Source organism: Anomalospiza imberbis, chromosome 4 (genome assembly GCF_031753505.1).
Source record: "Anomalospiza imberbis isolate Cuckoo-Finch-1a 21T00152 chromosome 4, ASM3175350v1, whole genome shotgun sequence".
Taxonomy (NCBI): Eukaryota; Metazoa; Chordata; class Aves; order Passeriformes; family Viduidae; genus Anomalospiza; species Anomalospiza imberbis.
The window spans coordinates 14,387,457-14,407,650 of record NC_089684.1 but is presented as its reverse complement, the minus strand read 5'-3'; the positions used below and the strand labels follow the sequence as shown (position 1 = coordinate 14,407,650).

At 36.4% G+C, this 20,194-nt stretch overlaps 1 protein-coding gene across 8 annotated transcripts in view; it reads left to right on the top strand.

Annotated features, from left to right (window-relative positions):
• RAPGEF2 (Rap guanine nucleotide exchange factor 2) overlaps positions 1–20,194 on the top strand; it is a 185,276-nt gene that overhangs the window by 153,540 nt on the left and 11,542 nt on the right. For all 8 annotated transcript variants that reach the window (XM_068187179.1, XM_068187176.1, XM_068187180.1 and 5 more), the window contains 12 exons: positions 1,549–1,656; positions 1,747–1,950; positions 2,070–2,178; positions 4,349–4,595; positions 8,905–9,062; positions 12,995–13,235; positions 13,485–13,868; positions 15,440–15,651; positions 15,732–15,855; positions 16,470–16,493; positions 17,510–17,733; positions 18,546–18,725. In XM_068187179.1, coding sequence (XP_068043280.1) covers positions 1,549–1,656; positions 1,747–1,950; positions 2,070–2,178; positions 4,349–4,595; positions 8,905–9,062; positions 12,995–13,235; positions 13,485–13,868; positions 15,440–15,651; positions 15,732–15,855; positions 16,470–16,493; positions 17,510–17,733; positions 18,546–18,725 — 2,215 coding nt within the window. The remainder of the gene's footprint in view (positions 1–1,548; positions 1,657–1,746; positions 1,951–2,069; positions 2,179–4,348; positions 4,596–8,904; positions 9,063–12,994; positions 13,236–13,484; positions 13,869–15,439; positions 15,652–15,731; positions 15,856–16,469; positions 16,494–17,509; positions 17,734–18,545; positions 18,726–20,194) is intronic.

The following is a 20,194-nucleotide window of genomic DNA, read 5'->3' as shown; positions in this document are numbered from 1 at the left end:
TAAAATACGTTGTGTGGTACAGCTTGCAACTTCCCAGACAATTTTAATAATCTGCAATTACCCTAAATTTAACCAGTCATTGTCTGGATCTTCCAGGGTCATCCACAGTAATGAAAAATATCAAAACTGTTTAACAGGAATGAAGTTCATCTTCATTTTGAAAGGTGCAGAAATCTCAAGTATTTTCCTGTGGCTGGGAGCTGCAGCACGTAGAGCTGGCTAGTTGCCTACAGTTAGAATCTGAATTTGAGGAGTTCTGAAGTGCTTGGTTAGTTTGGCCATTAATTTCAGCAGTTCTTCTGAATTCATTTCCTTTGCAGGGTAAAAGGAAAATTACTTAGAAACTTCAAGGGTAGCAGGGATTGGTTTTGCATGCCTGGTGTCAGACCTTCAGCACATGGGGCTGCAGAGGATTGGATTTTGTGCAGACACAAAGAATGGGCAGGGGTTAGCACTAACTGATTAAAATTTGTATGAGACTTTATTCTTAGGTGGTAGGTTTTGAAATGTTTAGAGATTTATCCCTACTTGATTTACTTTCCCAGCATAAAAGAAGAAATGCAGCTGTATTTTTAGAGGTCGCATTGAGTGGCACAACTGTTTTAGATTCAGCATCTTTTTAAAAATAGCATGAATCAATACTAATTCAAGACACCAAAACACTTTTGTTTTGTCAGAACAAATGCTGCTGATGTTCCAGGTCAAATCACAGACTAAAAGAGAGAATATTATAGTAAAAGTTTTAAACATTATAGTTTTTAAAAATACAGCTCTTATTTTATGGTTTTACCTTCATTAGTATTAATTAATAGTATTTCTTCAGATTTTTTTCCTAAGAAGCTGTAAAATACCAGTTAAAATTCTTCTCAGCTCTATCATCATAATTGCTTGGGGGGGGTAGTCAGTGGAGGGAAAAAATGAAGGAGTAAATGGAAAGATTGGCTCTAAGGAAAGGAATTGCTGTTTTTGCTGTTAAAACCTCTTTCCTGCTTCTTGCAATATCTTGTTTTTCCTGCCTCTTTAAACATACAGTAGCTCTTTTACAGAGGTAAATGCCAAATGAAGTTAATGGTGGCACATCTAAAGACTTAAGAGATTCAAGAGCCAATATTAGGCCATATTGTAAGCTTTGTGATCCTGTGCTTGGAGAACTAAGCAGATTTGGAAATGTACATGAACAGGAAATTGTTATAAGTCAGAAATGGATCTACCTTGTGGCCTTCTACCTTTGTGCACTATTCCTTACTTAATAAAAATTGATACAGCCAATGTTTTCTGACTTATAGCATTCATTATGAAATACAGCATATACGATTGCTTATACAAGTGAAAGCAATTTTGATAATTTTTTTCTATTCTCCTGATATATAATTGCATATTAGTGAAGTTTGATTTGGATGTGTATATATATATGTATATGTATATGTATTATTTAAGATTCCAGTGAAAATTTACAAGGCCTTTAATGACCAGTATTCTTAAAGGACTTGGCAGTAGTGTTGTTCTGAGTATTCCAGCAATATATTTATAATATTGATGAATTTTCAGGTTACACGGGTAGTATTGTTGTGGGTGAACAATCACTTCAATGATTTTGAAGGAGATCCTGCTATGACTCGATTTCTGGAAGAATTTGAGAACAATTTGGAGAGGGAGGTAAGAGTGAGGGTTTTTTCTGACAACTTGGGATACCAGGGAATAACCAGGTTATTGTTATATATAACTTACTATGCTTTTCTCTTATAGAAAATGGGTGGACATTTGAGGCTGTTAAATATTGCTTGTGCTGCTAAAGCTAAACGAAGACTGATAACCTTAACAAAGCCATCTCGAGAAGCCCCTTTGCCTTTTATCTTGCTGGGAGGGTCAGAAAAGGGATTTGGAATCTTTATTGACAGTGTAGATTTTGGCAGCAAAGCTACAGAAGCAGGCTTGAAACGTGGAGACCAGGTATGTAATTTTAAAATGTGTCCCTGCATTACCCCACCCCCCCTTTTTTTTTTTTTTTTTTTTTTTTGTTTCCTTTCTCTTCACTACATGAAAATTTTTCAAACTTGTTTGAATTTTAGATATTGGAAGTGAATGGTCAAAACTTTGAAAACATTCAGTTGACAAAAGCCATGGAAATCCTTAGAAATAACACTCATCTGTCTATCACTGTGAAAACCAATTTATTTGGTAAGTTTGTCTGCATTGTTCATTCTAGTTTTGATAGAGATCAAATTTTTTTAATAGTTTAAAATAGTTATGTTTGAAACACTTTTGTACTAGAGAGAATAGAAAAAGGAAACATGAAGGTCCTAAAATACCTTGATTCATAATTGTAAAGAAAAAATTATGAGTAGGGATTTAACATGAAGTGACCTCCCTCTCACAAGTGTATGCTTCTTGATTAAGAGGAACTATAGCTCAAACTTAAAAAACCTGCTTTTATATATAATGTTTAGTTCTCTCTCAAGAAAGAAACCTCTTCAGGCATTTCAGCTGATCAGTGGTCATATTCTGTCTGCTGAATTTACTTGTAGTTTCTCAGCACACTCTAAGTGTAACAAGCTCAAGGCTATTACAGCCTTTCCTGACAGCTGGGTGAAAAGATTCTTGCTACCCTCTGTATTTGTTCTCTACATATTTCCCTCTAACAAGTATTAAAATACACATGGAAGAGTCTTCAAGCAGCTCAGGACCTCAATTAGCATCATAAGTAATTAATAGATTGGAGGTCTGGTTTGATTTTTTTACCACTGGGTACTTGGATTACTTATACAATGTAGTGATGTGTTCCTTGAGTATCTCTTTCAGGATCAGGTTCTTCATCACAAGTAAGTAGGGCAGAATATTACCACAGCACATCACTGCACTGACTGAAAATTTAGTTTGCCTAGGTTATCTCCAAAAGTCGCTGGTCAAATCTTTTTCCTGGGGACTTTTTTTTTTCTCTTTTTTTTTGCTTTGCAGTAAAGATTCTAATATTTCAGTTGTTTCTAATAATTAAAGACATTTCCTAATATATCTGGATATGCTTTTTTACCCGAATGTTCTTGTTTCTCTGTGTGCAAGTTCTGTAACTATCCTCCTCACACTGGATGTTTGAATCTCATGTGTTGCTTTACTATATTAAAGATTAAACCTGATTGCTTCCTTCCTTCAGAAGAGTTTTCTAATTTTTCTATCTTGTGGCTCCAGTGCAAATACTGAAATCAGATTACAGTATAGTCCAAAAGCAGTTACTTTCTGTGTATTGCATGCAGAATTTCTTCTCCAAAAATCCCAAAAGGAGACTTACCTTTTTTCAACAGCATCTTTTTATCTGTACCTAATTGCTCTCTCCAGCCTCTAAGTCCTATTCAACAGTACAGTTATTGGCTGGGTTTACTCTCCTCCACTTTCATGTCTTCCTTCAAGCTTTTTTGAAGTCTCTTGGTAATTTGTTGTGCCTCTAGATATTAAAGAATATTAAGGACAAAATTAATAAATAACAGTAAAAGTTAGCCCCTAATACTCCTCCTTAGCTAGTTGCCTTTGTTCCTATGTTTTTCTACAGCTCCTTAGTTTTAATTATCACTTTTCATTTATTATTACAAATCAAGTCATCAGAGGATTTTTCCATTTTTGTATGGAGAGCTCCTCTAGCAGTCAGAATACATGACTTGCTCTCCAGTTCAGTTTTGTTTGATTTAGCTTTTTTTGAGGCTCAAAGTTGCAGTAGAAGAACTAATGTACAAATTTATCAGATATTTCTGTCTCAGAGATTACTCTTTGCTGGGGAGCTGAGGGAGAATGAGTGTTTTTTTTGGTATTTGTGGCAGATGGATGCAACAGCCCTGTCAAATATCCAAGGTGTCTCAGTAGTCTCCTGCTTTATTTTCCTTATGACTTTGTTGCTGTTTTCCTTCTGATGTTTTTGATGCTGTTGCTAACAATTTTTTGTCCATCTGAAAGCTTTGGTTGCTGCCTCTTTATTTAAAACTTCCTTTTAATTTTTATTTTTCTATCTCACTTTTGTCTAATATGCTCTTTTTATACATGCTGCTATTCTGCAGAAGCCTTTGTCTTTAGACTTAAAAAGTCAAATTCCTTCTGTTGATACAATCCGTGTAACCATGTGGGCACCTGTGTATTTCTCTTCTAGGCTGGGCCAATTAACTGATTTTCTGATTCATACTGCAGAAAGTCATTTTTAAAAGTAAAAATATTTTTGAAGCTTATACCTAAATTAATTTAATGCTGGAATTGACAGAATATCCTAATCTTTTTTTTTTTAATGATCAATATTAAATCGGTCTGGTGCACAGACCTTTCTTTTACATTTTTGTCCTTTTTCTTACTTCCCTTTTTCTGTCCTGTGCAGTTTTTAAAGAACTCTTAACAAGGTTGTCAGAGGAAAAAAGAAATGGTGCTCCCCACCTGCCTAAAATCGGTGATATTAAAAAGGCGAGTCGTTACTCCATCCCTGACCTTGCTGTTGATGTGGAGCAGGTAATAGGATTAGAAAAAGTAAATAAGAAAAGTAAAGCCAACACAGTTGGTGGAAGAAATAAGTTAAAGAAGATACTTGACAAGACTCGAATCAGCATTCTGCCTCAGAAACCATACAAGTGAGTTTATTTCCTCCTAAATATTTCCTCTGCATTAAATTATAAGAATTCCTAATGAACTTACAATTTGTGATTATACTTTTTTATTTATTAATACAAATCATGTTTAAATATGAAAAAAATACCAGAAAAAACCATTCTGGCATAAACTGCTAACAGTGCAGCTCCTGACATCAATTTAGATGTATTTTGCTTCTTATAGATCAAGAAATGACACAAATACTTCTTTATGTCATTTCCCTTTTTCTTTTAAGAGGACTATTAACTGAAATTATTTCAGAATAATTCTGCAAGCAGGTTACTTGCAATGGGTTGGTATGAGCTATGGTTTCAATGTATCCACATTCCAGTGGTCTATAAGAAATTTTATGTAATGCTGTAAGGGAGAGAGAGGTTAAAAATTTAATTTGGATTCTTTGATGGAGTTGTGTGTGGTTTTTTAATTGTATTTTTTTAATGTAAGCTAAATATGCTATCTGATAGCTTTTATTCTATGAACACATTTTAGAAATAGAGTTCTGAATATTGCTGGCAACAATAGAAGAGTGAATTTTATATGATATTACGGGAACCTGGTTCTTGGCCAAGGCAAATGGTATTGATAGTGGGAAAATGAATTGTAGAGGGTAGTTGTGTGTTCAGTGTTTTGTCTTGCATTTTTCTTTCCTGTGTCCCACTAAGGGAGAAACTATTCCATATAAATTTTAAAAAAAGACACTTGTGCTTAAAGTGCAGGGTTTTTTTTCCTGCCATTACTTAAAATGTTTGCTTAACTGATGTTAGATATTGCCCACTAAATGAAAAGTAGTCTGAAACAGTATATATAGAATGTTAGTAATATAATTATTAAATTAATATAAATTATTATATCCAAATAATGGATGTTTCTTAAATTGATGGCAGGACCTTTCAATAGAGGAGAATCTGTAAATCCAGCTCTTCTTGAGTTGTTTGTCTTTAGCATGTTTTCCTTTATTTAAGTGGTCTTGCATGTTTGTTTCTCTGAGCTGTGCATACTTAGGTCTGTTTTTCTGCATTGGTCACTATGGTTCATAGCATTTGCATAAAATTTTCATATTGATTTTATTTTTTTTTTCTTTATTTTCTTTCATATTTACACTTTTTCTGTACAGGGACCTCTTTGGGTAAGATTCAGAAAAACTTGACCTATTTAATTTCTTTTTGCTAGCTTTACTTTATGTGTTATATATAGCAGTTTGTCTGCAAAGCCTGTTGACATTCGGTTGTTTTTGTCTGCACAGTTTCTATGTAGAGATCTGTAGCTATAGACTTGAATGTTTGTGATTTTCTTTCCCCTATTGTGTAGAAACATCAATCTCATTCTTCCTTTTAATTACTGGTGTTGTATATATTAAGGGACTTTACCTAGTCTCATGTTTTTGCATATAAAAAAATCAAGAGGAGTGAAAAAGCTTATTTACTCTTTAGTTAAAGTAGTCATTTAAAGAATTCATGACTCAGCTGGCTTAAGAGGTGAAACTGTCCACTGTATTTGAGTATGAAGACTGCAGAAGGCTCCAGTGCCTTGAGGATGTACCCAGACAAAACCAATCTTTAAACTAGAATGAGGGTGCTCTTAGAGGGAGCTTGTCTGCTTCATGAGACATTAAATCAGTATCAGAGATGAATCAGTTTGAGCAGGAGATAATGCTTTCTTTCAGTCTTGCTGTTTAGTTCAATAAGGTTAAATAACTTCCCAAATGGAGCAAACAGCACCATTTCCTCTGCACCTACAGGGAAATCTTCTCTTCACTGTCTGTGGGTCATCTCTTGAAGGGTTCCAGGTACAATCTCCACTGGAGCTCGTTGTTTACTTTTCTGACACAGAGTGCTTTTGTGCTCTGTAGCCTCAGTTGGTCCAAAAAAGGATTAAACACAATCCCCACCTCCCTCTCTGGTAAAGTTCTGCCTGGTCCATAGTGCAGCATCCCAGAAAAAGCAGCAGCCCCTGTGTCTCTCTGCAGTCCTGCAGTGGGATGCACAGGATTCTGTGTTCTGAGGGAATAAGCATTCGGATACTTCTGTCATTTCATTATCTACCCTGTTTGTCATTCAGCAGGAAAGTTATTTCTTAATTAATGTGCTGCCTCCCTGCATGGCAGATGCATAGAGAAAGCAATAGAAATGCTGTTTCCATAAAACCACAATCTTCTTTCATTGGCATAATAAAATATTTTACCTAACAGTAGATCATCATGGGACCTGGATTTTTTTTAGTGTTGTTCTTTCTTTCTGATTTTTCTAGGGTTCATGACTTGTTTGCATAAGTTAGAGCTCAGGTTCTAATTTAACTTTTAAAAATAGAGTAGACTGAGTGTAAAGTAAATGAATTCCAATTTCTTATATGAAGACAAACTCAAGCACAATTTTAGATACTTTTTTTGCTTTTAAACCTAACATTTTCAGAGTTGATCCACTTTACTGAAGCTGCTTCAGTCATGATGCACAGGATAGGTATAAGATTATATAAAACTGGCGAACTGCAAAAGGAATGCATAATGCAAATGAAACTATTAATATAAGATTCACACTGTCTTAATTTGATTTGAATTTAGAGAAAATACTGTTGTTTTCAGTATTTATGAAATCTGGTATATAGTAGTTTAGAACCACCAGAAAACATTTTGAGGTACTAGGGCTGCAGGGTTTTTTGTTTACTTTTTTTTTTTTACTTTTTTTTTTAAATGTGAAGTGGTTCCTGCTTGAAGGACCTGATATTGATTGCTGGCAATTCTTTTGGTTGTAGTGAAAGACTTATTCACATTAACTTCTGATTAAGAGAGAATCCTATATCTGTTTCTAGTGGACTTGAGTGTTTCTGTCACTCTCATGGCTTGAGGTTTACAGTTCATAAAAGTGTGCTAGTAATACAGAGTTATCTTGTTTTTTAGAAGCAAAACAATGAGAAAACCCAAACACAACACAGAGAGATACCATACATTGCCTTCTCAGAAGCAGCTGTGTCCATATAATTTAAAAATGTGTCTTTAGTGCTCAGATACTGTTCTAGCTTTCCAGACTACTGTTCAATTCATAGCACTTACAGAAGTGGTACAAGAGTGCACTGTGTAGAGTTATTCATCAGTAAGCACAAAAGGATATTGGTGCTGCTACAGCTATCAGGGTAATTATCTAGCCTTTTATTACTTCTATTTAGGTTTTCTAAGGATGGATAGAGCACTAGACAAAGGCTTAGGTGCCCAACATTAGCGTGCAAGTGGTCATTTGTGTTGCATCATTTAATTTACTGGACTGACTTAGTTGTAATGTTTGCAATGAAGTCTAAATTCTGGTTTATGTTTTATTTAAATGTGTAAATACAGATTTAGATGTGCTTGGCTTTTCGAAAGGCCTTGCATATACTTGCCACATTTTTAATGCTTTTCACTTTCTATAATGACTGCTATTCAACATTTTACACCCTCTGAGTATTTTATTAAGGGTTTTGATATGTATATTTAGAGAAAAGTTCAATGGCTGTCTCCAGCTCTACATCTTGTGGCTGGTGTTCTGCTTCATGCTATTATGAACTCAAAAGCAATAAGCAAATCAGTGCCTACTCTAATATGATGATAGCTCTGTCTCTGATCCATCTAGCACTACTGATCTCCTGTGGGACCCTGCCTTACACAATTTCATGGATAAAACCCTTCACCTCTATCACAGAATACTTTATTTACAGCTGCCAGGTACTTTGGAGAGGATACTTATAGAACCCAAGTGTGGCTGTTTAGCTTAGCCTTACCTGGTATCACTTCAGTCACACTGAGTGAAGACAAACTCAGAGAAGTGATACAGGGTGGGAAAACCAAATGATCCTCTCTCATCTGTCTATTGAAAGATCTTATATAGTATGGCTACAGAACATCACAAATATAGTTGCAAATCCTGTCTGTGATGGAGCTATGAAGTCCAGGCCTGAAAACAGCGCTGAGGGGACAGCAGTATTACTCAAAGTTTGGGTGATGGGGTAATGCAAGAGTGATGAGGTGTGTACCACCTTTTGAACGAACATATTGGCCAAAATCGTTAAAAAATGAGCCTAGCAATTCCTCAGAGCTTAGTGGTGAGCATCTTCTGGCAGTGTGAGCAGGCAAATTGAGTCATTTTGAGTGGACTGTTCACAAAGCAAGTCCTGTTGTCTGGAGAACTTTGACTTCCAAATAGCAATTGCTGTATCAACAATTGAAAGTATTAAAATGTAGCAATAGAGACATCACTGAATCCCTCTAGTATAGCCAATCTCTGAATGTCTCTAAGTCCTGATTTTATTTCTTTCTGGATGCAGTGACATTGGAATTGGCCAGTCTCAGGATGACAGCATTGTGGGACTGAGGCAAACAAAGCACATTCCTCCTGCTTTACCTGTCAGTGGAACCCTGTCATCCAGTAATCCCGACCTGCTGCAGTCTCATCACCGCATCTTAGACTTTAATACTACTCCAGGTATGGATCCTTCTTTTATTGTTGTTCTTGACCTTTTAATTTCCTTTTGTAGTTCAGGTTTTTTGTTTTTTTTTTTTTTTTTGTGTGGATTTGTAGAGTCTGAAGAGGCATGTGAGTTTTTATTAACTGTTTGCTGTCATACACAAATTAGCCACATATTCATGCGTGAGGATTTATTGCATTTGCTACAATGTACTTCACCCACATATAACAGATGTCTGTTTTTCATGTATGCTGTATACAGAGTGCTTCTTACTGATTGACCTGTTTTGCCTGGTATTTTATAATTTGCCTCGATGGATCATTGTTTACAAGACCGCAATATTTTCAAATGGCATAGCAGATCATTAACTTATAGCAAAGGGAAAGGACATTGGGCTAGGACTCAAGACATGTATTTCAGTCTTTTTCTGAACGGACTTATATAATTTGTACTACATTTGTAAGGGACAGAGTTTCAAAGTTTCTTGTTAGTTACCCTGCCCTACAGCTGTATGCCAAATTCTTTGACTATAAAATTCCTTTCTGAAACAGATAAAAAATGAACACATTTAGAGAGGATCAGAGAACAGGGGTGAATGAGGGAGATATAGGGGGAGAATATGAGAAACTTGAGAGCCTTATCTTATAAAAACGGTTTAGCTGGAGCTCCTGGTAGGGTTGGGATTTGGGCTCTTATCTGGCTGCAGGAAGGTTCTTAGTGGGAAACCTTTCCTGAGTTAAGTATCCAAGTCTTTGCTATTAAAACATAGCTTCTGGAGCAGGATATAGTGATGGTAGCTCAGCAGACATTTGGTTATTTTAGCCTAATCTTTAGAGAATTACTCAAAAGAACTGAAAATTCAGTGCCCTCCTAAGAATGAGGGATTTCAAACATTACCTAAAGGATTAGCTAAAGGGATGCTGCTTAAATATCAGCCTACACACTGGCCAAGTTGATGCAATTGTTGTGCTTGAAACTGTGATATTGAACATTACTTCATCTCAAGTGTTTTAGGGCTAGAGGAGATTGCAAGGAGGTGGTTTGTGATTTTTACCCCAGTGCCTAAGAATGATCCTGAGAGATCTGGAAGGTGGATAGTTTTTTGTATTTTCTCCAATGACTAGTGTCCAACACCTTGAAGCTATTCTTTATCAGTAAGAGCGTAGCTTTTCATCAGGATGTTTTCTATACATGGGTGAAAATTCCTTTCTCTAGCTTGCCACTTACCTAGACCAGACAATTCTAGGTAATTGAAGTGCCCCTAATGCTAAGTGCAGCAAGAGGCCAACCTCTAGAGCTGTGGGCATTGCTGACTCATGCAGCTTGAACAAACTTCCATGAGAAGGAAAGCCATTGCAGGCCTAAAGACCTTTCAATTATAGATGGAGTTCAGAGAAGCTTAATAAATGAATAAGGTTCAACTGTTTGCATTTTGCATTCAGGAAAGGAGATCAATATCATGTAACGTTATTGCTCCAATGTTTTAACAGTTTTTCCATGTCTTTGTAGAAAATGTATTTCTTCCTCATTAAAAAAGAAAGAAGTTGGTTTGGTTTTTTTGATTTTTTTTTCTTAAATTTTGCCTGAAGGTCTACACATGGAGTATTTTTAAAGTAATTCTCAGGCATTTTTTTTTTTTCCTATGTGGAAAGGAAGGAAAAGGCAGCTTGAAATGAAAAACATATACCTTAAGGACTTTAGAGGGGGTTGCATTGTATATAGAAGAGTTGAATTATATCTCTATCTATTTCAAGACTTGAAAAAATTAAAGCCTGCAGTTTTAATTCCTTTTACTACCTTGGTCTAAATTAAAGATGGAAATGGAGGCAGCTTGCAAGAAATTGAATGCACTGGAGGAGAAAGAGAAAGGGGTAGAGCAGCTGTCCTTTGAGGCTTTGAGAAATATCCCTCAGGATAAAAAATAAAACAACTTGCTCCTTTTAGAAGAGTAGTCTTTGAGGAGAAAGTGTGAACAGCTTGAAATCTTCAAGGAGTCATTTTAGTTTCCCTTCTGATTGGATCGGGCTGTCTCAAATATACTTTTAAAGGTTTATTTTTAAATGTTCAATAGCACTTTGATTTCTCTCTTCTTGTGCTGCCTTTGCTATTTGATTGGAAGTCAAAATAACAGAGTAATGATGAACTGCCAGTCACTGGTATTTTTTCTTTCCCCTCACAATCTTTCTAAGGGAATAGATTCCTATCATGCAGCACTGCATTCTTCAGCCTGCCACTCCAGTTTCCCTTTTTGAAAACCAGTGAAGGGGGGTGATTACGATTCTCTTCAAGTGTTTTATTTAAAAATTAGTGGGCTGAATGACTTTCAACCATTGCTATAGCTGCAATCATTTCACTTGCTGGCAGACGTCTGTGTATTCTGTGTAGAGCTTTTGCTCCCAGCTTTGATAGGTAGGCAGCTCGAGAAATTGGGTGGTAAAATGAAGTGCAAAGATGGGACTCCTCTCTTTGCTGTCCTCTGTGTTTCTTCATATTGACTTCAATGACCCAGCAGAACAGGTTATTTTCTTGTTGTACAAAACACTATTTCCAGGGACTGTTAAACAATTTCTTACCTTAGTATTGTTTACAGTAGCTTCTCAACTTCACAGCATTTCTTTGGCCTCTTTCTGTAACAGCCAAAAAAAATATTTCTGTAACAGCAATAGGCAGCCAGATCTAGAGAAGGGTCCGGTTTTTAACAACATCTCCAAAAGCCTGTGTCTTTGGCATCTGCCTTCCCCAATGTCAAAAAATGTAGAAAATATTTCAGAAAATAATCTGCTCTGTGTCCTTCTTCAACTAATTACTGAAGGAAGATGGGTCGGTGTAGAGTTGGTGATAAAAGGCAAAATTGGCTTGCTTGTGAAGTATTTATGCATTTGACTCAAATGCTTAGGAAGGGCTAAAAGCTGGCCTGTAATGATATCCTTTATGTGTAACTGATGATGTAATCAGACAGCATTAGTGTGTTCTGGTATTAGTGCTTCTCAAGCTGCAAAAAACTACTGTGAGCTTAAACATTACAGGCTTAGTTGCATTAAATTTGTAAAATAATATATTTAAGCCTAAAAAGCCTTTGTGGCATGTAAATGAACTCATATCAGAGAGATTCATCTTAATGCTTTCCAAATTATTATTTTGGAAACATGCAGGAGCAGTGGGGAGGTGTTAAGTTCTGTTCTTTTGTCACAAGATTTCTGCTGCTGAATAGAGCTTTCTGTAGTAACTTGAATACATGTTATGCACATTCACGTCTTGTCAAAAAACCTCTAGCTGTACCAAAGTGAATGTTTTCATTTGGCAGTTGTTTTTCCACTATTTTATCATGATAGTCATTTCAGAAGCCTTCATTTAGAAGGCTTTTTATTGTTATATATTTTCTTGCTTGTATGACCTCTTTGATCTAAAAAAATTAATTATTCTTAAGAAGAAACATATTAAAGAAAAATGAGTAGATGTCATGCCTCACAAAACTAGAAAAGCTCATTTCTAAAGAGGGAAGAAATTAAATTATTTTAAATACTTGTCAGTTAAAAATACCTGAGGTAAAAAAACCTAGTGATGGATACCTGTATAATTTCATTTATCTTTTTTTTTTTTTCTAATAATACAGTAATAAGTACCAAAATTCAGTTCATCAGTGGGTCTGGATTTCAACATATTCATGCTCTTTAGTTTGTCTGTTCAAACTTTGAAAATATTAACATATTTTTGTGGCTTGCTCCATTTATAGCCTAACTAGCTTATTTTCCTGGATGTTAATAGAACTAGCTTTTACTGAAGATAGTCTTTATCAGTAAGAGCCTAGCTTTTCATCAGGACTTTTACTGAAGTAAAAACTGATAACACTAATAATTAAACTCAATGTGACTTGCCCATTCTTATACCACTGGGTTTTTATTTTTCTTTGCTTACTAAATTCCTTGACTTACTTGTAATTTTTTTCCAGACTTACCAGACCAAGTTCTGCGGGTTTTCAAGGCAGACCAGCAAAGTCGCTACATAATGATCAGCAAGGACACAACAGCAAAGGAAGTGGTTATCCAGGCCATCAGGGAATTTGCTCTGACTGCAACCCCTGATGCCTATTCACTGTGCGAGGTCTCTGTCACACCTGAGGGGGTCATCAAGCAAAGGAGGCTTCCTGATCAGCTATCCAAGCTTGCTGACAGGATACAGCTGAGTGGCAGGTAAGATGGAGACTGAGCTAAAGCTGATGATGCCAGTTTATTAAGTCAAAATCTTGTTAAAGGAGTGTTACTTGATTATTTAATGTTCTGTTTCTTTGCAACATATAGCTGCTTATGCAACATCTCATTAATACCTAGGCCTGGTGAAGTTCATTTTATTCTCAGATTCCAACTGTATCATTGCTGTAACTCTCAGCACCATTTGGGTCTATTATATCTAGTGTCTTTTTTTGAATTTTGTTTTTACAGGTATTACCTGAAGAACAACATGGAAACAGAAACTCTTTGTTCAGATGAAGATGCCCAAGAGTTACTAAGGGAAAGCCAAATTTCCCTACTACAGCTCAGTACTGTTGAGGTGGCTACCCAACTCTCCATGAGAAACTTTGAGCTGTTCCGTAATATCGAACCCACGGAATACATAGATGACTTGTTTAAACTCAAGTCAAAAACAGGTTGCACTAATCTAAAAAGGTTTGAAGAGGTGATAAATCAAGAAACATTCTGGGTGGCTTCTGAGATTCTAAGAGAAACCAACCAGCTGAAAAGGATGAAGATCATTAAGCATTTCATTAAGATAGCACTGCACTGCAGAGAATGCAAGAACTTTAACTCGATGTTTGCCATCATTAGGTATTGCCCACTAATAATTTTACTTCTAAGTAAAAAGCAAAATCTTACTTATCTTAGTCTTAAAAAAAAAAAGTGTGTAAGAGAGTAAACCAGTTTATACTGCTAATATCAACATTCTACATTCTGCTAAGGAGGGCGTTTTCTGTAATCTGAAATGTTTGCTGAAATATTATTTGAAATGCTGCTGTTACGTACTTACTGCTCAACACAGTGTGGCAAGGTGAACATGGCACTAAAGAAACTAATGCACTTATTTAAAGACAAAGACCAAAAAACATAACAGGTATATACAGGAAAACAACACAATTGTAGCAAATGAATGGGTTAATTTCCCCAAAGCAGCTCATTTTTTTCCATACTGCCCAGTATCTTAAATTCATTCAGCCATAATATGTTGCATTTTGTTTTCTTTGTATCAGCAGTTTCTTTCACAGAACTTTGAAAATAATCAGTAACAGACTGTGATGCCCTAATATAGTCTGTAAATAAAGGTCTTGTAATAAGAATTTTAAAATGTACTGAAAATCTCAGAAAACCTTTCTTTGTTTCAGAATGAGAAGGAAGAGAGAAAACTCTAATGTCTATGTTTATACACTTTCTTTAAAACCCAAACAAAAACAAACAATCCCCCTATACTGTCTTTCATGAAAAAGCTTGAGTAAGTTGCGGTAAACTGACAGTGTTATCACTGTCTTTGACACAAGCTCTCGTCATCATCTTGACATTCAGTCAACAGATTGAATGTGACACTTTTCCTGTGAGTAGGAAAAAAATGAGTAGGTTTGAATACCATTCAGCAAATGAAGCAAGTTCCAAAGTCAAGGATCCAAGCTGATGATCAGTCAGCATCTCTGAGACATCAAAATATTGAGATTTTGTTCAGCTATTTCAGCCAGTATGAAGGGGAAATGAAAACAGCCTCTCTGCTAGGAAAAACTTGCATGACGGAAAGATTCTAGGTATCAGACTTTCCCACCAGGTAGAAATTAAGAGCAAGATAGTCAGTGTCATTACAGGGGAAAAGGGGGTTTTGCACCAGCTACAGCTTGAGAAAACCTCTGCTATAGAGAGTGTTACAAAATTTCATCCTAAAAGAACAAAGTCAGAAGGATTATTGCAGAAAGAAGGTGGGTCAGTGTGCTGTCACCACCTGAACATCATCATGTAGGTGGAAGATAGTTTTTCTGCCAGTTTGTTAATCTGGAAGGAAGTAGTCATTCTGAGGTACTTAGATTATGATAGTCCTATCAAACTCAGACACTGTTCTAAAGTAACAAATACATATTCTCTTTAAGGTTTAATTACTCATCCAAATGTAACTTTTTTCTGTTTATGGTTGTATCATATAGATATCTTCAGTTATTATGGCTTTTATAAAAAATATCTTCTGTAATACCTGCTGGCAAAAAGAAGTTTTAAAATTTCTGGTTTTTTATTGACATTGTTGTGCTAATGTTTTCTGACTATATGGTATTTCTACATAATCATACAAAATTTAACATGGTATTTTCTAGGATTTTTTGTTTCTTTTCTCTTGTTCTTCAACTTTTTTGCACTTCTTTTGTTTCAAGTGGCCTGAATTTAGCACCAGTTGCAAGGCTCCGAACTACTTGGGAAAAGCTTCCAAGCAAGTATGAAAAACTGTTTCAGGATCTACAGGACTTGTTTGATCCATCTAGGAATATGGCAAAATATCGTAATGTCCTTAACAGCCAAAATCTACAGCCCCCTATTATCCCCCTGTTTCCTGTCATCAAAAAAGACCTTACATTCCTACATGAAGGTAAAGGCAGAAGTATATCACCTTTTACTAGCTAAGGAAAAGTAACATTCCTGCCTAAGCACTGATTGTGTTGCTTGTAGGAAATGATTCTAAAGTGGAGGGCCTGGTGAATTTTGAGAAGCTGCGGATGATTGCGAAGGAGATACGCCATGTCGGTCGCATGGCGTCTGTGAACATGGATCCTGCTCTCATGTTTAGAACAAGGTACGTGTGTTGTACCAGGCAGAGCTTTCCCCAGCTGAGAGAAGGCTGGGTGGCAGCAAGAGTGACTTTTATGTGCCCCTTCTATTGGAGCAGTATGAATTTTTTGTGTTAGCAATTGACCAGCATGATGTGGTGGTCTAAAACTGGAGCAACCATTACGTTTTGTGGTTACTGATACGTTTTTAAATGTTTCTTACTGTTCTGTAGTTGATAGTTACATCATAAAAATGAGATTCTATCTGTGGGAGGGAGAGAAACGGTCTTAAAAACATATCTATTAGTCTAGTTGAAATATTGACGGGTGTCAGCCTTATAATTTTGATTTAGTAGAAGTGGTAATGCATCTGAAGCAGTGTGAGCTACTTGTGTTAGAAAACATGGAGTAAATGCTCTTAGGCTTCATATTTGACAAGCTTATTGCATACTCTTTTTCCTTAATTTGAGCTAGAAGAGTTTGTAATATCTGATTGTATGCCCAAGTCAAGGCTCTTTTTAATGTTTGTGGGCTTCCAGAACTGCTTGTCCTGAGGTCTGGTCTTTTTCTTTCTGAGCTTGTGATCTTTCTCTGTCTCTTCTTAAACCCATGCTTTATTCTTCCTGGCTCTCACTTGCAGGAAGAAGAAATGGAGGAGTTTGGGGTAAGTGGTTGGAGACAACACACACAGACAATCATTCTTCCTTTACCATTTGCATTTTTTCCTACTTGCTATCTTTAATTTTCTGGTGCTTTGACATTTTTTTCTTTTGTAACCCTTTTTTACTGACAATACATTTGATTTGAGATTAAAACACAGAAGTTGTAAATTATTTTTAAGTAGTCATAGGTAGAAGTGGAGTGTTCTTTCCCACCTCTAGTTTAAATTGCTGAAGGAAGAGACTTTCAGTCAAAATGAAATTACAAAATGACAAAGTTGCAACAGCTGAAAATAGCTGTTAATTTCCTTATACCTATTAAACAATTATCACAATCAAATTCAAAAGTTAAAATTTACAGTATCTGCTTGACTAACTTACTTTTATATTACAATTAGCCATCATTTTTACCTTAACAATTCAGGACCAATGCATAGCATTCCTATAGATACACATACATTGAAATGTGCATGACATTTATTTCATCATGAACTAGCTGATAATTTTGTTTAAAAGAATTGTCTTCAGTCTTGCAAGTTACAAAGAAGTTCTATTCTGTAAAACTGAGCTGTACATTTTGTATACAGTCTGATTTCAAACACAGAGGGCTTTCAAAATGCCTCCTTTATGTGTATTTGAACCTCAACTGTAATCTTCTGTCAGCACTGCCTTACTGCATGAGCTTTTCCTAATGCTCCAGTCCTCTCAGTAGATGGCTTATATGAGAGAGCTACCTTGAATGCTTTTCTAGACGTGTGAAGTGTTATTGCCTAGTTGGAGCAAAATAGGTTAAAATATCTGTGCCATTAAAATAGTGCCTGTAACCAAGTAAAAAGATTTCCTGGCCCTCATCTTTCTATCTATTATAGCTGTTTGACTTACTGGAATGAGGCATGTAAGCTTTGACCACAGACTGACATTCATGCAACCTCTTGCATGTTGCACGTTTATCAGGTGATACCGCGTTGGACTAAGTCATACCTTTGCTCTCTTTCTTCCCCCTCCTGCCCCCTCACTCCAGGTCTCTCAGCCAGGGCAGTGCCAATACAGCTGTGCTGGATGTTGCACAAGCAGGAGGGCATAAAAAGCGGGTCCGTCGCAGCTCCTTTCTTAATGCTAAAAAGCTCTATGAAGATGCTCAGATGGCACGGAAAGTAAAGCAGTATCTCTCAAACTTGGATCTGGAAATGGATGAAGAGAGCCTCCAGACACTCTCTCTGCAGTGTGAGCCAGCCACGAACACATGTGAGCATTGTCATTTGTTGTGGATTTCAAGAAAACTGTTCAATATAACTCTGTTTCTAGTCCAGCGAATCAATTGGGAAGAGTAACTAGATAATGAAGTAGAAAATTATTTGTCTAGTCATTTTCAAGTACTAAACATCTATGAATCCTAAGGAAATAATCTTGTGGATTAACAGGATAGACACATGGTATTTATACATGTGATAAGGCTTTAAGATGATGTCACAATGACATATACAATGGCTTTATAGATTTGTCTGTACAAAGGGTATAGAGGAGTCAAAAGTTCTTCTATATTTCTGACATACTGAGGTTATTAGTGTGAATAGCAATGTGGTTGTTTTGAGGGAGTAGAGGATTTCCCTATGTCCAGGTGTTTCAGAGATACCTGGAGGGCTGTACCTCGAGCAGCATAGGGGAAACTTATCCTGGATATCCATTTCTTTTTGATTTTAAGCAATGTTGTATCTTGTGCCCTTCCCTTCCTGCAGGGTAGCAAAAAAAATAATTATATGTCTGCTCTGCATCAGTTGTAGTCCTTATGGTAGCCTAGTATAACTTCTGGTCATGTGTTTTGTAACAGAGCTTTATTTTGAGAAAGAAAACATTCATTGATAATGTGCATCTTTTAAATGGAGTTAAATCTCCCCCTCTTTTCATCTTTTCTGTCTAAAGATATCATGCTGTATTAATTGGACGAGTATTTGCACACCTTTTAGTTGTTAATCAGAGGGCTTTGCACTGCTCAGACTAAAACACCACTGTGTCCTCAGCTGGTAGTCATTCAGTGTTTTGTCTCCTTTCTTGCAAAGTGCCAAAGAACACAGGAGACAAGAGATCTGGGAAATCAGAAACGTCACCAGTGGCTCCCCGGGCAGGCATCCAGCAGAAAGTGCAGCAGCAGCATAAAGTAAACCAAGCATTGCAGGTCCCAGCCGTGTCTCTTTATCCCTCTCGCAAGAAGGTGCCAGTCAAAGACCTCCCACCATTCGGTAGGTGGAACAAGGAAGAATTTGGTTTAATTTTCAGAAGTTTGTTTGCCTATGTCAAGAAGACATTTTTAATCAAATAAGGTTCAGACTTCCATTTCTGGTAGTATGATATGCAGGTTATACCTGTTCATGCAGTGTCTAGGCAGAGTTCTCTTCTCAGGAAATGGAAAGAAAGAAGTCTAGGGAAAACATCCTGTCAATTTAATCAGTGTGAATATTTACCTCTTGCTAGCAGCTTGAAAGAATAAATGTTTCTCACTGTTTGCCTTGGGACCTTGCCTTAACTTTTCTAGAGGAACTGGGGACCTGGAGTTCTTAAAATGCCTCAGAAGTTTTGATGTCTCTCCACAAGTTAAATTTTTAAGGTGAAATTGAGGCCTGCTCGAACTGGTAGTCCTGTTAGAAATGTGGGTCTGAACTTTCACGTTGACAATTATCCCTTTGGCATCTACTCCCTTCTGCTTTTTATTGTTACGCGGTTGTTGTTGCTGCCTCTGTATTCTACAGAAAAGCACTGGGCTATAGGAACTTCTTCTACCCTGATTTCCAATTCTGTGTCCCAACATGTGTGCAAAACATATATGCACTACTAATGAACTCTTTAAATGACAAGTATGATAATATTCCTGGGAAGTATATGTAGCATAACTAGCCCTTCCTTTTTCATGGTGGTTATTGCATAAGAGCTTAATTCTGGTTTCAGTCTTTATAGGTTTTCCTCTTGCACTGCTTAGGCTGCAACAAAGCATTTGAAGCAGCAAAATGAGCAAGAAACAATTCAATGTTCATCTAGATCTTGTTGATTTTACCATTAAATTTTAATCTTGAAAGGACTTTGAAGCTTCATAGACTGCAATTTTTGCTCATAGTGGCAGAGTTTCTGAAAACTGACTAGGTTATGATGATCAGGCAGCTGTGAATTATTGATAGCAGGATTGTGATCCAACAGATCAAAGTCCACAAATGTTTGGAAATAACCTCCACCAAAAACATTGGCAAAACTGTCAGAGAAACTGTCTTCACCTGTAAGGCTGTCCCAGGGTAGATCTTTGAGGGGAGGGGAAAAGAAAGATGAATAAATGTGGTCTGGGAAAAGCAATTCCTGATGCCCTAGATCTTTACATCTTACATTATCTTCAGGATGTTTTTACTCTGTAGTTTCCCAAAATAAGCTGGTGCATAGATAGTTCTCAAAAATGAAAGAGAGAAAGGCAGCTGCAGGATGGCCTTGTTTCATAAGGCTAATCCTTATTAATTTTCTTTCCAGCTTCCTTTGACCTTCTAGGTTACTCTGATTAGAAAAGAAACAGGAGAGCAGTTTGAATTCTTACTATATACATCTTCACTAACCAGTGAGATGGGTGTGTGTCTGTATTTAAGCAAATTTTAGTTCAAGTTTCTCAGTAACCATTCCTATGCATATTCTCAATTATATATTGAGGCAGTATTCTGCAACATCAAAGCTTCAT